The sequence below is a fragment of the Monodelphis domestica genome, chromosome 5 (genome assembly GCF_027887165.1).
Source record: "Monodelphis domestica isolate mMonDom1 chromosome 5, mMonDom1.pri, whole genome shotgun sequence".
NCBI lineage: Eukaryota > Metazoa > Chordata > Mammalia > Didelphimorphia > Didelphidae > Monodelphis > Monodelphis domestica.
This window is the reverse complement of record NC_077231.1, coordinates 199503182-199517566: the sequence shown is the minus strand read 5'-3', so window position 1 is coordinate 199517566 and position 14385 is coordinate 199503182. Positions and strand designations below refer to the sequence as shown.

The 14385-nt window shown below is 39.5% G+C and overlaps 1 protein-coding gene across 1 annotated transcript; it reads left to right on the top strand.

Moving 5' to 3' along the window:
- The first annotated feature begins 1229 nt into the window (after positions 1–1229).
- Positions 1230–4444, top strand: PAX4 (paired box 4). The gene is made up of 9 exons (XM_056800657.1): positions 1230–1242; positions 1632–1762; positions 2040–2255; positions 2626–2701; positions 3025–3150; positions 3454–3536; positions 3697–3766; positions 3917–4008; positions 4262–4444. The coding sequence occupies exons 1-9, from the start codon at positions 1230–1232 to the stop codon at positions 4442–4444; spliced, it is 990 nt and encodes a 329-aa protein (XP_056656635.1).
- Positions 4445–14385: the final 9941 nt, after the last annotated feature.

Genomic DNA, 14385 nt, shown 5'->3' with positions numbered 1-14385 from the left:
TTCCTTAGTTTACAGGTTGGGGCTATTATGAAACAGACTTTACAAGAATTTTTATACAGAGAAATTTTTTCTTTCTTTGATCTAGTTAGGAAATCACTAAAAGTCTAGAAACCACTGGAATTTGTTGAGAGGTTGGGGGAAGAGGGAGAGGGAGAGGAGTGTGGGTGGGAGGGAGGGAAGAAAGGAGGGCGGGAGGGAGAATGATGACATAGTCAGATGTTTGTTTAAAGAAAATCCCTTTGGGGGCAGCTGGGTGGCTCAGTGGATTGAGAGTCAGGCCTAGAGACAAGAGGTCCTAGGTTCAAATCTGGCCTCAGACACTTCCCATCTGTGTGACCCTGAGCAAGTCACTTGACCTCCATTGCCTAGCCCTTACCGCTCTTCTGCCTTGGAGCCAAAACACAGTATTGATTCCAAGACAGAAAGTAAGGGTTTAAAAAAAAAAAAGAAAATCCCTTTGTTATCTGAGTGGAGTATGGATTGGAATAAAGAGAGAATTAAGGCAGGGAGACCAGGTAGAAACTTGTTGAAATAGTTAAGGCAAGAGGTGATAAGGGCCTAAATTAGGGTGGTAGCTATGTGAGAAGAGAGACAACAATGTCTAAGAGATATAGTATAAAGGTCAAAGCATAAGATTGGGCACATAGTGGACATCTGTAATGAATCAGTGTGGAGGTGAGGATGATAATGAGATTACAAGCCTGGATGATTGGGGAAATGGTGCTATCATTGGTAGTTATTAGAAAGTTCAAAGAGTACTGGGTGGTTTGAAGGTAAAGTTACACAGGGATTAATAATAAAAATTATCTTATAAGACTGTTGTGATGACTAAATGATACAGTATATGTAATGTGTTTTGTAAAACATCAAACCCTATATAAATGTTAGTCATTATGATTATACTAGTCTGTCTGTCCTTCAATTAGCAGAATAACATGCTTCTTTTACTCTGACTCTGGGACATAAATTGTGACATTTTCTAGACTTTTGCAAGGAGCTGCCTACAAATGTTCTTTCTTTTCCCTTACTTTCTAACAGCATTAGTTCTAAGACTGAAAAGTGACAATAGCTAGCAATTGGGATTAAGTGACTTGCCCAGGGACACACAAGTAGGAAGTATATGAGGCCAGATAGATGTCTACAAATTTTCTATATCACTACAGGCCCAGTTCTAAATGTTCCTGATCCTCATATCTGCTTTCCTCTAGTCAGGCAAATCATCCCAGGCCATGCAGCAAAACGGTAAGAGAAATCCTGAGAAAGCTAAAGTAGGAAGGGGCGGGGTGGCTGATCCATTTAGGACTTTTCCTCTCCCAATTCTGACTACCCTTTACTGATGTAATGAGGAACAACATCGTCTTCCCTAGCATTACATCCTTTCTCTACCATCCCTAGACTTGAAAGAAAATCATGACTGAATGGGAAAAAATTGACTTCTTGACTATTTTCCAGGGAGAAGGAAGTGATATCTTTGAGAGGCCCTAGAGTGGAAACCTGGCCCCTAGGGGTGAGCCCTACCAACTCAGAAGTCATGCTGGTTGGCCCTAAGACATGCCATCCTAGAGGGTACCCTAGTGCAAGGGGGCAGAGGGAAAGCCCCTGCAGTCTATGATATGTCTTGCTTCTTCCAGGGGTCAGTAGTGTGAATCAGCTAGGAGGAGTCTTTGTGAATGGACGACCTCTGCCCCAGGATACCCGACAGCAGATTGTAAAGCTGGCAGTCAGTGGAGTTCGTCCCTGTGACATCTCCAGAAGCCTCAAGGTAGGATTTAGTAGAAACAAGTTGGAGAAGGCAAAGTGAGTATCAACCTAGTACTTTAGTAGGTACTTACTGGTGGGCAGGAAGCTGAATAGGAAACTGGCTCTAGTTTCTTATGAAACACTCATTCCTAGAGGATGCTCCTGAAGGCAAAATTATCCTCTGGAGCATTTTCTTGTCTTTGATCCTTGGAATCTTATTTTACCTGAGAGGCTTCCTCTGAAAAGAGGCAATACCTTCCTCCATGTTGTGTCCCTCTCCATCTTCCCACTCTATCCAGGTATCCAATGGCTGTGTGAGCAAGATTCTGGGGAGATACTACCGCACAGGTACCCTGGAGCCTAAGGGCATTGGGGGAAGCAAACCTCGACTGGCTACAGCCCCTGTAGTAGCTCGTATTGCCCAGCTCAAGGGTGAATGCCCCACTATCTTTGCCTGGGAGATCCGTCACCAGTTATGTGCTGAAGGGCTCTGCACCCAAGACAGGACGCCCAGTGTGAGTATTTGTTCCCACCCAGTGAGAGAGGCTCATTTCTGAATGGCCCCTGTGAGATGCCACCACTGGGTTGCATGGAGGGAAATGAGCCAGGTTCCCTGAGTTCTATGGGAATTGGAATTTAATCACCTGGAAAAGGTGGGCAAGAGGGGGGAAAAAGCAATGGGAAAAGGAAAAGAGCTTTTTAAGAGAGGGAGAAAGAGAAGACAACTCTTATTTAGCAAACATGGGGAAGGAGATTGCTAACAAAAGAAAGGGTGGAAGAATACAGAAGGGTTTGGCAACAAAAGAAATACCTAGACCTTAGGGTAAATTTCAGCCATATTTCAGTATAGCCCCCGTTAGTCTCATATATCCTTATATATCCCAGGTCTCTTCCATCAACCGTATTTTGAGGGCCTTACAAGAAGACAAGAGGCTTCCCTGGGCCCAACTCAAACTGCAAGGTGGGAAATTAATTGGTATATAGGGATGTCAGGGAGGAAGGGAAACAGGTAGGAGAAAAGGGCCATTTGCGCCCTGATGGACTCTTAAGAGTGTCTCCCCAGAGCCACATTCCAGGACCCATCACCTGGAACTTGGGCCAGCCTAGTAATCCTGATGAGTGCTTCTGTGACATTTCTGGCCTTCCTCTGCCCATGAATCTTTTTGTCCTTGCTCGATCAGCAAATAGGTTTCCCTTGAGCTCCAGTCATTGCCCCAGGAGCTTTGAGATGCTAGAGATCCTATTGCCAGGTACTAACGATCAGCCACTCCTCTCTCCCTGCAGCTTCCCCTGCTCCAGGTCTCTATTTTCCCCACAGTGGTGCTGAAGCCCCTCGGGGGACCGGGCCAGGTACTCGCCAGCGAAATCGAACTATCTTCACCCCATATCAGGCTGCAGCCCTGGAAAAAGGTGCTGGGTCTAGGAAGGGGAGGGGAGGGTGCTGAGTGGTCTCCTAGAAGAAAACTTGCCCTTGGCCTCACTAATACTAACCTATGATGATGGAAGCTCGGCCTTACTGGCCTGGAATCTTCTTGGGGCAATCAGGGTGGGAGTAGGGATGGGTACAAGTCACAGTGGCGACCCTGAGGTCAAGAAAAGAAGTTAGAGGGCGGCCCTGCTTTGGGGAGCCAGGTTTAATGGAATTGAGGATGGGCGTCTGTTACCCTCTTGTGTTGCATCTCTCATGCCCTCACTCTTCGAGTCTCCTGGCAGAGTTCCAGAGAGTACAGTATCCTGATCCAGCTACCCGGGGAAAGCTAGCTGAGGCCATGTCTTTGCCTGAGGCTACAGTGAAGGTGAGATGCTAGTATCTGGCAGAGTGAGTGCTGAAGGGACCTCTCATCCTGAGTAGACAAAGGGATGGGAAGAGGAGCTCAAGCGGGAATACTAGTGTGAGTACATGGGGAGAGACCATGGAGTTAGCAGTTACTAATTTGATCCCATCCTAATTCTCAGGTTTGGTTTTCTAACCGAAGAGCCAAATGGCGAAGGGAAGAGAAATTGAAGTGGGAAACTCAGTTCGCAGGTGATCTTTGATCCTCCTGGCATTCCAAGTTCATAGTCACCCACCAATTCTCCTGCCACCCAGTCCATCCATGCCTCTTCCCCACACGTCCTCCCCTTCTCTACTGGACAGGGAAACTTACCTTTACCTTACTCTCCCTGTTCTTCCTAGCTCCGTGTTCTGTGCAGATCCGCTCCAATCTTGGAGTTACTTCCCAGGGTCTGGTTTCAGAAGAGACTTCCAAATGGACTGCTTCCACACAGGTACCAAAAAGTGGGTGAGGGCTGTTGGGCTGGTCCAGGTGATCTCTCAGCCCCTCCTCCCCTCATTTGTTTTAGAGAGGCCAAAGGACTAATTCTAACCTTCCTAGTGTGGGAGTGATAATGATTTCTTTCCAGGACCACTGATCTGTAGGCATAGGAAGGTATGCCAAATTTCTTACCCCCTTCTTCTTTTCTTCCTAGCAGTCCCAAGCCAGTCTGCCTATGCCTCCTCTTCTTACCTCTACATCCACAGAAATACATCAATATCAACCATGCTTGGGAACAGCATCAGAAAGGTATACGAGTAATGCCTTTCCTGGTGTTTGGCAAGAATCTTATGGTGGTAAGAACCCGAAGCCGCCTTCACCTCCCTCCTTCCCCATTCTCAGGTCATGAAGAGGGAGGGGCTAACTTTCCTCAACCCATCAGCAGATAACCCCAAACTGGGGTCAAAATGGAAGCCGAATCCAGCTCCTCATCACTCCCTCTCTTGAGAGAGCATAAAACTGGGGAAGGACCAGTCTCCTTCGCTTTGAGTATCCCTAATTTCATGATGGGTAGCCTCAGAACATTTGGGGATAAGGGCTGATTGCAAAACGTTCATTGGTTTGAAGTTCAGTAATGAAATATCTTAGTTCTTCTTCCTTCTCTGTGAGAGGGATTGGGAAGCACACGGCTTACCCTTTTCTCTTTGTCCCTGCAGGACAACTATCCCCTGGAGCCTCATATTCTGGATATAGCATACCTTTGTCACCGATACCCTTTCCTGCCTTGGATATTTGGCCTTTCTTCCCACCATCCCTATCCTCTGTCTTTATACCTTTCACTCCCTCTTCTGCCATTGCCATCCCCTTCCACTCCAAGAATTGGAATGATTTAGAGAAGAATGGAATAGAAAGTATTATGGTTTAGAGGAAAGAGTACCATGTTGGAAGTCAAGAGATCTGAAATCTGATTTTGACTCTGCCATTCACTAATTGTGTTATCTTGCCTATCAACAGCCAAGAGGAAAAAATGTTCAAAATTACTAATCACTAGAGAAATGAAAATTAAAACAACTCCGAAATACCATTTTATACTCATCAGATTGGAAAAATTGACAAAAAGGGAAAGTGACAAATGTTGAAGGGACTTTAGGAAAACACATGCATTAAAGCACTGTTAGCAGAGCTGGGAACTGGTCTAGCCATTTAAAAAAGCAATTTAGAACTAAACATCCTCAAAAGCTATTAAATTGTGTATACTCTTTGATCCAGACTGAAACACTAAGAGGTCTATATCCCAAAGAAATGAAAGGCGGAGAAAAAAGAAACAATATGTGCAAAAATATTTATATAGCAGCTTTTTAAAAAAAATGGTGCCAAAGAATTGAAAATAGATGGAGTGGCTATCAACTGGGACACTAATGGCAATGGAAAAAAATAATGATATGTGAATGTAATGGAATATTATTGTGTTGTAAGAAATAAAGGAATGCTTCCAGAGAAAACTGGGAAATTTTATTGATGAAAAATAAAGTGAGTAGAACTAGAACAATTTATACAGTATCAACACCACTGTAAAGATAAACAATTTTGTAATATTTATAAATTTTGATCAACATTATGACCAATCACAATAACAGAGGACTCAAGATGAAATATACTACCCACCTCCAGAAAGAGACGGAATAGAATCAGAGTACAGATAAAACACATTTTTCCTTTTCCTTCCTTCCCTCCTTTCCTACCTCTTCCCCCTTCCCCCTTTCTTTCTTCCTTTTTTTGGACATGGCTAGTGCAGACATTGGTTTGCTTGACTACAGTTGGTAATAGGTTTTGTTTGTTTTTGCTTTCTTTAGTGGGTAGAAGAGGGGAGGTGGGAGAAAATTGGAAACTGAAAATACAATAAAATAATTTTTAAAAAATGTGTCACTTTTGGTGACTCACTCCTCTTGTCCTCATATTCTTCATCAGTAAAGTGATTGCTTTTTGTGAGGATCTGGGGGAAAATAAAAGTTCAAAGTAAAGAATACCTTGTCTCTCCCCAGGTTAATTAGTTAAACCCTAAGAAAATCTCATCTCTAAATCTTTGTTTGTTTCTTTTCTTCCAGCCTTTATCGGTTAGCTGATACTTAAACAACCTTTCCTTGTCCAATAACTTAAGTCCTCCCTTCAGTTCCCAAGACCTTGTTTCTCAGTTCATTGTGCAATTGTAGACTAAGGTTTATCTACTTTTCAAGGTAGAGCTGACAAGATTCCTGTTGACATGTTTTTCTCCTATCTCTAATAAAAATCTTTTGTTTTTTAATAGGAAAATGATGAAAAGCTTGTTACTGCTTTCATTTTTCTGGAGTGAGAACAGTGAGGATGGAGAAACAGAGAAAGAGACAGAGAAAGTGTTTGTGTATTGCACACATATACATATGTTGGCTAGTCTCAGGCATGGCAGGGGCATTCAGAAAATAACATCACTCCAACCTTGACCATCACTCAAATTAGGGAATAACCCTACTGTCAGGATACAACTTGGAGGTCTCTAGGCCTTAAATAATTTTAAAATTCTGTTCTATTCCCTCTTAATCAATTCAATACAATTTTGTTAAGGGCCTATTCAATTTGAGGCACTGTGCCAAAAGATACAAAGTTGAAAAAGCAACAGACTTTTCACCAGTATGATAAGGGGAAGATAAAGTTTCCTTTTGAGAAATGTCTTAGTTCTTATTGGAAGGTCCAGATTTCTATAGGAGATAGGAAATAGAGAGTGAAAGAAAGGGAAAGAACATGTTTTTTTCAGGGCAGACATAATTTAAAAAAACTTTTCCCTTTCTGGAGCTGCCTCTGGAAGCCATCCTTTCTTTTTAGCTAAATTCCATATTCTATACTTTAAACAAATGGAGTAGACATTGATTGAGAGGATCCATTCATAACTTTACTTTTGGGGTGAACACCATGCCCCCACTCCTCAGAATTAGGGAGAAAGTAATCTACATGATATCCAAAAAAAATCTTACACCCCCACCCCCACCTACTATGTATGATTTTAGATGGAGTTACAGGGGTGTTACTGGAGTCAGCTCAAATCAGTTTGCAAGAGCAATCATTAAATCCTCTGTATCTACAAATCCTACAAATTAGGACTTCATTTATTGTTTTGTTGAGTGCCTAGACCTAAGAAAGTGATAGGAAAGTGTTAATAATGCAGACTAAACTTATAAGTGTATTATGGGTGCATTTACTTTTAGAGAGCTTCTTGTTAATCCAAAACAGTCTAGGGAAATGGGTAGTGGCACCATAACCCCTGCTTTCATGTAAAGTCACCAGAGAAGTTAAGCAATAGAAGAGTTATTCACTTCATCCCTTTGGTTCTATTCATTCATTCAATAAACATACATTAAGTGCCTCCTATGTGCTATGCACTGTGCTAAGACCTAGAGATTCAAATAAGAAAAAGAAAGTCCCTGCTTAAAACGAGGTGTAGAGCAAAAATCTCACACCATATACCAAGATAAGGTCAAAATGGGCATATAATTTAGACATAAAGGGGTTTTTATATTAGTAAATTAGGGGGCATAAAATAGTTTACCTGGTAGATCCAGAAGAGAAGGGAAGAATTTATGACCAAACAAGAGATAGAGAACATCACAAGATATAAAATAAATAATTTTGATTATAGTAAATTAAAGTTTTTGTACAAACAAAACCAATGTAACCAAGATTAGAACGGAAACAACAAATTAGGGGGAAATTTTTATAGCATGTTTCTGATATAAGTGTTTTTTCTCAAATTTATAGAGAACTAGGTCAGATATAAAATAAATAGATGTCATTCCCCAATCGACAAAGGTCAAAGGATATGAACAAGCAGTTTTCAGATGAAAAAACTAAAGCTATCAATAATCATATGGGAAAATGTTCTAAATCACTCTTGATTAGAGAAATGCAAAATAAAACAACTCTTAGGTACCACTTCACATCAATCAGATTGGCCAATATAACATTAAGGAAAAGGATGTGTTGGAGGGGAGGTGGCAAAAATGGGATGTTGTTGGTAGAGTTGTGAACAAATACAACCATTCTGGAGGGCAATTTGGAACTATGCTAAAAGGGCTATAAAACTGTGCATACCATACTGATACTACTACTACTACTACTACTAGGTCTTATACCAAAGAGATCATAAAAATGGGGAAAGGATCTACTTGTACAAAATTATTTATATCACCTCTTTTTTTGGTGACAAAGACCTGGAAATGCAGGGGATGTCCACCAATTGGGGAATGGTTGAATAAATTGTGGTATATGTTGATGATGAAATATTATTGTCATAAGACATGTGTGAAGATTGGATTTGGCTATCCCCTGATTGTAACAATGAAGGTACTTAGCTCTTCCCTGATTGTGAAGATTTAAATTGTAACTCATGTCTATTTTTAGATTTTAATCCCCATAAGTGTAAACACCCTACTTAAAAGTATAAAGATTTGCCCATTTAGATCTAATCACCAAAAGTGCAAATATTCCACTTAATCATGAAGTAGGACGTCTGTGACCCATGTGTGCAATAGTGGGTAATGAATCAGAATCCACTAACTGCCTTCTGGGCAGCCCTAGAGCAGAATGTCAGCTGTGATTGGTAGGTGTGGAATTAGAGGAAGTGAAGCAAGAGAAAATGCCTTTAAAAGAGAGAGTGCTACACAGAGTTTGAGATTCTTGGAGAGGAGTTCAACTTGGAGGGGAACCTCCAGTGAGAGAGAATTCTTCATTTTTTGGAAGTGGAGACTGGAGGAATTCTTCATGCTTTTGAGTTGAGACAGGTGAAGAGGGGCAGAAGGATCTGCTGACTGGACTGACACTTGGTGAGTGAAAAGCTGACTCTTAACTGCTGTATTTTCTGAAGAGACTTCTCAGGTCCTTGGCTTTGTTGAGGCTGGCTGAAACTAATTCTCCCTACCCAGAGGGGCCAGTAGTAAATTACTTAGTGCTCAGGCTAGATATCTTATCTTCTCTTTGATTTCTTGCTTCAGTCTTTCTACATTTTGTAAATAAATTATAAATAAAATCTCTGGAATTAATTAAATTCCTGGTGGCCAAACTCTTAAATAATCAAGTCCAACCCTTTAAAAATTAACCCCCCCCCCTTACACATGATAAGCAGAATGATTTTTTAAAACTGGAAATCCCTACATGAGCTGATGCAAAATGAAATAAACAGAACCAGGAGAACATTGTACACAATAACAGTACTATTGTATGATGATCAACTGTGAAAGACTTAGCTACTCTCAGCAATACAATGGTCCAGGAAAATTCTGAGGGACTTATGATAAAGAATGCTATCCACCTCTAGAGAAAGAACTGTTGGAGTCAGAATGCAGATCAAAACATATTCTCTTTCACATTCGTTTGTTTTTATTTTGGGATTTTGGTTTTATGTGAGAATGCTCTCATAATAATTACCAATATGGAAATATGTTTTGCATGACAATACATGTGTAAACCAGATCAAATAGCTTACCATCTCCAGGCATGGGGAGTGAAGGGAAGGAAGGAGACAATTTGGATCTTATAATTTTGGAAAATGTACAAGTAATTGGGAAAATAAAATATCTTAAAAAAAGAAAATCCCTGCCCTCAAGGAACTTACCTCGTAATGGGGGGAGGCAATGCACAAAAGGAAACTGGAAAGGGGAGTGCATGGTACCAAAGGGCACCTGGAAGGAGAGAGCATGATATTCTTGAAAGGTAGAGAGGAGGTGCTGAGTACCAAAGCTAAACCGATTTCCATGATGATGAAATTTCAGGTGATGAATTTATCCTAGGGGAAAGTATTATGTTCTTAGAGTTAAAACCAAGCAGACAAGACTGTACTTACCATTCCATTGTAGATACTTAGCCTGTTCTTAAGGCTTTCCAAGAAGAAGAAAACCATCATCTGGGAAAGAGCTACTATACTCCTTTTTTGTTTCTATCTTTTCTCTGACTAGGAAGATCTACTGGAAAAACAAATGTGACTAAGAGAAAATTGAAGCCCCAAAAGAGATATGGGGATATTAAGAGAATACCTCACTGATGTAAGTTCATGTCTCCTGGACTAAAAGACTTACACTGCAGGGTACTAAAAGAGTTTGTAGAATGACCACTGAAGAATTGTGGAAAATTGAAGAGGAACTGGAAGATGGAAGAAAGGCATATATCATATTGCATTTTAAAAAGTGGAAGAAGATGGACTATAAAATATGAACTTTTGAACTTGATATCAATTTTTGGCAAAATTTTAAGTGGAATATTGAAGGAATTTAGATTCTATTAAAACAATTATGGCACACTTACTAATTTACTTTTTTAATAGGGTTACTAGACTGATAGGTCAGGGCAGTGCTTTAGACATGCTTGGACAAATACTCTGCATAAATACTTAGATTACAGCAAAGAATTAGACAAATAATTATGTGAACAGAGTGGAGAGCTGTGGACTATATAATGAATACGTTAAGTAAATTCTTAAGTAGTAGAAGGCCACATTTACAAAGCAATACAAGGGGCAGTGATTCTCTGTATTTGCTCATAGAACCCTTGGAGATCCCCAAAGTCATTTTAAGTGTTAGGGGTTCCAGAAACCAAAAAATTTGAAAACTTCGAGTTAAGGGAAAAACAAAGCTATAGTGAGACCTCTAGTGGTGTGTCATCATAGGTCTCAGTTTAGTTTTATTGAACGTTTTTTATCAATGGCTTGGAGACATGATATTCTCCTCATCAGATTTGTAGATTACATAGCTGGGAGAGATAGTTCATTTACTTATTGATATAATTAGATTATAAGATCATGACAAGCTAGAGTGAAGTTCACATTTGACAAGATTGATTTAGTAGGAGTATCTACATTCCTGGGCTTCTGTCTCTCTGTCTCTGTCTGTCTCTCTGTCTCTCTCTCTCTCTCTCTCTCTCACACACACACACACACACACATTGTAACAAGAAGACAAAGCAATTCATGCAGAAAATATTCCAGGTTTTAAATGACTAAACACTCAGTATGAGTCAGCAGTGTGAGGTGATGCTCAGGAAAGCAAAAAGTAATTGGAGGCAATATTAATAGAAGTTTAATGTCCTAAAAATTATTCTGATACTTGAGTGAGCTACCATTATTTGATTGCATGCTCTTTTTTGCAAGCCTGTGTGATGCTCATCTGTGTCTTACCATAAAACAACAATCTAATGACTAGACTTTCCTCTATTGTCTTAAAAAATACATTTTATTTATTTTAAAAATTACATCATTTCCACTTATGTAATTTTATATCATATCTACTGTTCCTCCCTGCTTCCACTACCAGAGAGTCATGCTTTATAACAAAGGATAAAAAAATAGAGGAACAAACAGTTCAGCAAAACTGACCGAGATATGGAAAAGGTCTGACATATGTAGTGTTCCATGCCCACAGTTCCCCACCTCTGTAAAGAAGCACGATGGAGCTTGATTAAGCTGCGTCATTATCATTTCTAATAATTCTCTACTTCTTTTAATATGGAGTTCAACTCAAAGCTCAATACTGCACTAAGATTTTCAGGATATCCTTTATTGGATAGGCTGTCCATTTGTAACCTGCCTCTCATTCTCCAACGTGTCACCTTTTCTTTTCATATATACCACTCCTAAACAAGGGAGGTAATTGTCCTGTCCTACTCAACACTGGTCAGATCCCTATAATTCAGTTCAGTTCACTCTATGAATACAACAATGTGTTCAGTTCTAAGTACTATCTTTTAAGAGAGACACTAAAAACCTATATTGTGTTTGGAGAAGTGATCAGAGTAGTGAGAGGACTAAAAACCAAGGGTGTGCTTGTAAAACTAATATAAACAACTGGCTTTCTGCACTACAAGATATAATTTTAGTAACATTTTCTCTACTACTTTCTTAAGTCTACCAAAAAATGCTAAATCAAGTCCTGATTTGTAGCTACATTTCCTACATGTAAATGCTAACACTGAGAATTCTAATACACCCTTGCAAGTTTAACCATGTCTGAGGATTATGGAAAGGAACTGAGGGTGCTTACCTTGAAGAAAATCAGGGAAGGGGGAGGGGAGAAGGGCAGGGGAGAGCTTCACAAATATAATGGGCTACATGCTAAAAAAAAAAAAAGTAAACTGCTTCCTAAGAGCAGAAACAGGAACAATGGTAGAAGAGAGGAGGAAGGGAGAAAGGTATATATTTCAGGTAATTTAAGCAAGAATTTTTAATAGTTGGATTTTTTAAAAACTCTTACCTTCTCTCTTAGAAACAATACTATGTTTTGGTTTCAAGGTAGAAGAGTGGTAAGGGCTAGGCAATGGGGGTTAAGTGACTTGCCCAGGGTCACACAGCTAGAAAGTGTCTGAGGTCGTTTGAACCCAGGGCTTCCAACTCTAGGCCAAGCTCTCAATCCACTAAGCCACCCAACTGCCCCTTTAGAATTAACAGATCATAAGGAAGAATGATAATGAGGGGGCAGTTTTAGAGAAACCTAAGATTTGCTTGAAATTGATAGAGTAAAATGGGCAAAACCAAGAATAATTTATACAACGAATACATTGTAAAGAAATGAACTTTTAAAAGACTTAGAATTCTGATCAATGCAATGACCAGCCACAATTTTGACATGTTACTTTCCTGACAGAGAGTTAATAAACAAGATGCAGAATGAGACATGTTTTTGAGGATATGATCAATGTGGGAATTTGTTTTGCTTGACTATGCAACTTAATTACAAGGTTGTGGTTTTCTTTTTTTTTTTAATTTGGGGGGAAAGATGAGGGAGGGTGGAGAAATAAATGCTTCATCTGAAAAATAAATTTTTAAGTTTTTCATTAATAAAAAATTCTATAAGGACCTTCTAAGGTGGTGAATTCTCTACTACTCAAAGTGCTTAAGGGTCTAGACTCTAGAGGATACTTGTGAAGGATGGTTTAAGGTCCCCTTAAATCCTCTTATATCAGTTAATTGTTTGTACTAGAAGACCTTGATAACCTGAATAACTATTCCAAGAGTGATTCTCTGATTCTTCATACTTATAGTACAACGAGAGATGTGTGCTAAAGCTTCAGAGAGCCAATTATTAAAATTTCAATGTGAGTATTTACATTTCTAAAATCAGCAAACTACAGATCAGGATTTGATTTATTGTTTAGTTGATAGTCTAGACTTGAGAAAGTCATGGAGAAAATGCTAATAATATAGCTTAAACTTAGAAATATACCATGGGTACTCCCTCATGCCGCTACCTCCAGATCTGGTTATATAGCCTATACCAACTCACAATATTCTTTTAAAGTACTTTTATGATGGAATTTTAATATTAATACTTTTAATTCTCAAAGGTAAAAGTGTTATATGAATTTGAGGCTTTACTATTCGTCTACCATAAATCTCTCCCATACATTTGAAGCTTTTGGGTTTTCTTGTCATTTGCTATACAACACCAACATTCATCATCCTCTATATGACATATTCACAGAGCAAAAAGCTTATAGCCTACACTAGGGACTACTGCTAAGCAGGCTTCTAGAACTGGCTGGCAATGGTATCCAAACCTTTTTGACCATATACCCCAGGAGTAAAAAAACAAAAAAAGCTGAACAGTCCTTCATAGATTTTAAAATCTAGGTTCAAAGTCTGATGAGACAGATTTAAAAGGCTCTGAGTAAGTAACAGTTCTGCCTATAGAAGTATAATTACAAAAGCTCTGAATGACTTGTGATGATGCCCCACAGGGAGAGAAAGAAAATTAGCAATGATCTGGGGGTTGCGATATCAGCCCTTTTATAGGAAAGCTCACTCTGCCGTGTAAATTTCTCAGAGTTCCACATCGACCCTCATCATGAACAAACAGACATAAAGAAATGTAAAGGATGGGCTTTATGAGAAACCACAAGTGTTTAGGAGGATGCTGATTAGATTCATGAGATACAATCTTTAATAGAACAAAAGAATGTGCCTAGAAATAAGTGACAATTGTACCCATCTTTAAGTAAATACAGGAAAGGGATAAGGACTGCCAGTTCCTGCAAATGGGTTTTTCTTCAGTGATCCAGCCTCCTGATCAAAGGTAAAAACAAAAAATAAAAACTTCCCTCTTATCCCTTCCATTTTTTTCTGGTGACTCAGAAAGGTAATGTTTTAGGGTGGTGGCTAAGGTCATGTTGCTACTTTCTCTAAAGGGGAAGTCCTACCATGTCCTTTTTGTCCACCTCTCCAGTCTTTCTAGAGAAACAAAAAAAGTCCTATTCATCAGAGAAAAATCCACTTTTCATTCTCAATATAATGTTATTTTTTTTCAATACTCAGAAGAAATAAAACTCCCAGGATCTTTAAAAATGTCATCTCTCTCATAAGGTAGCCAGACTGAGAGAACTG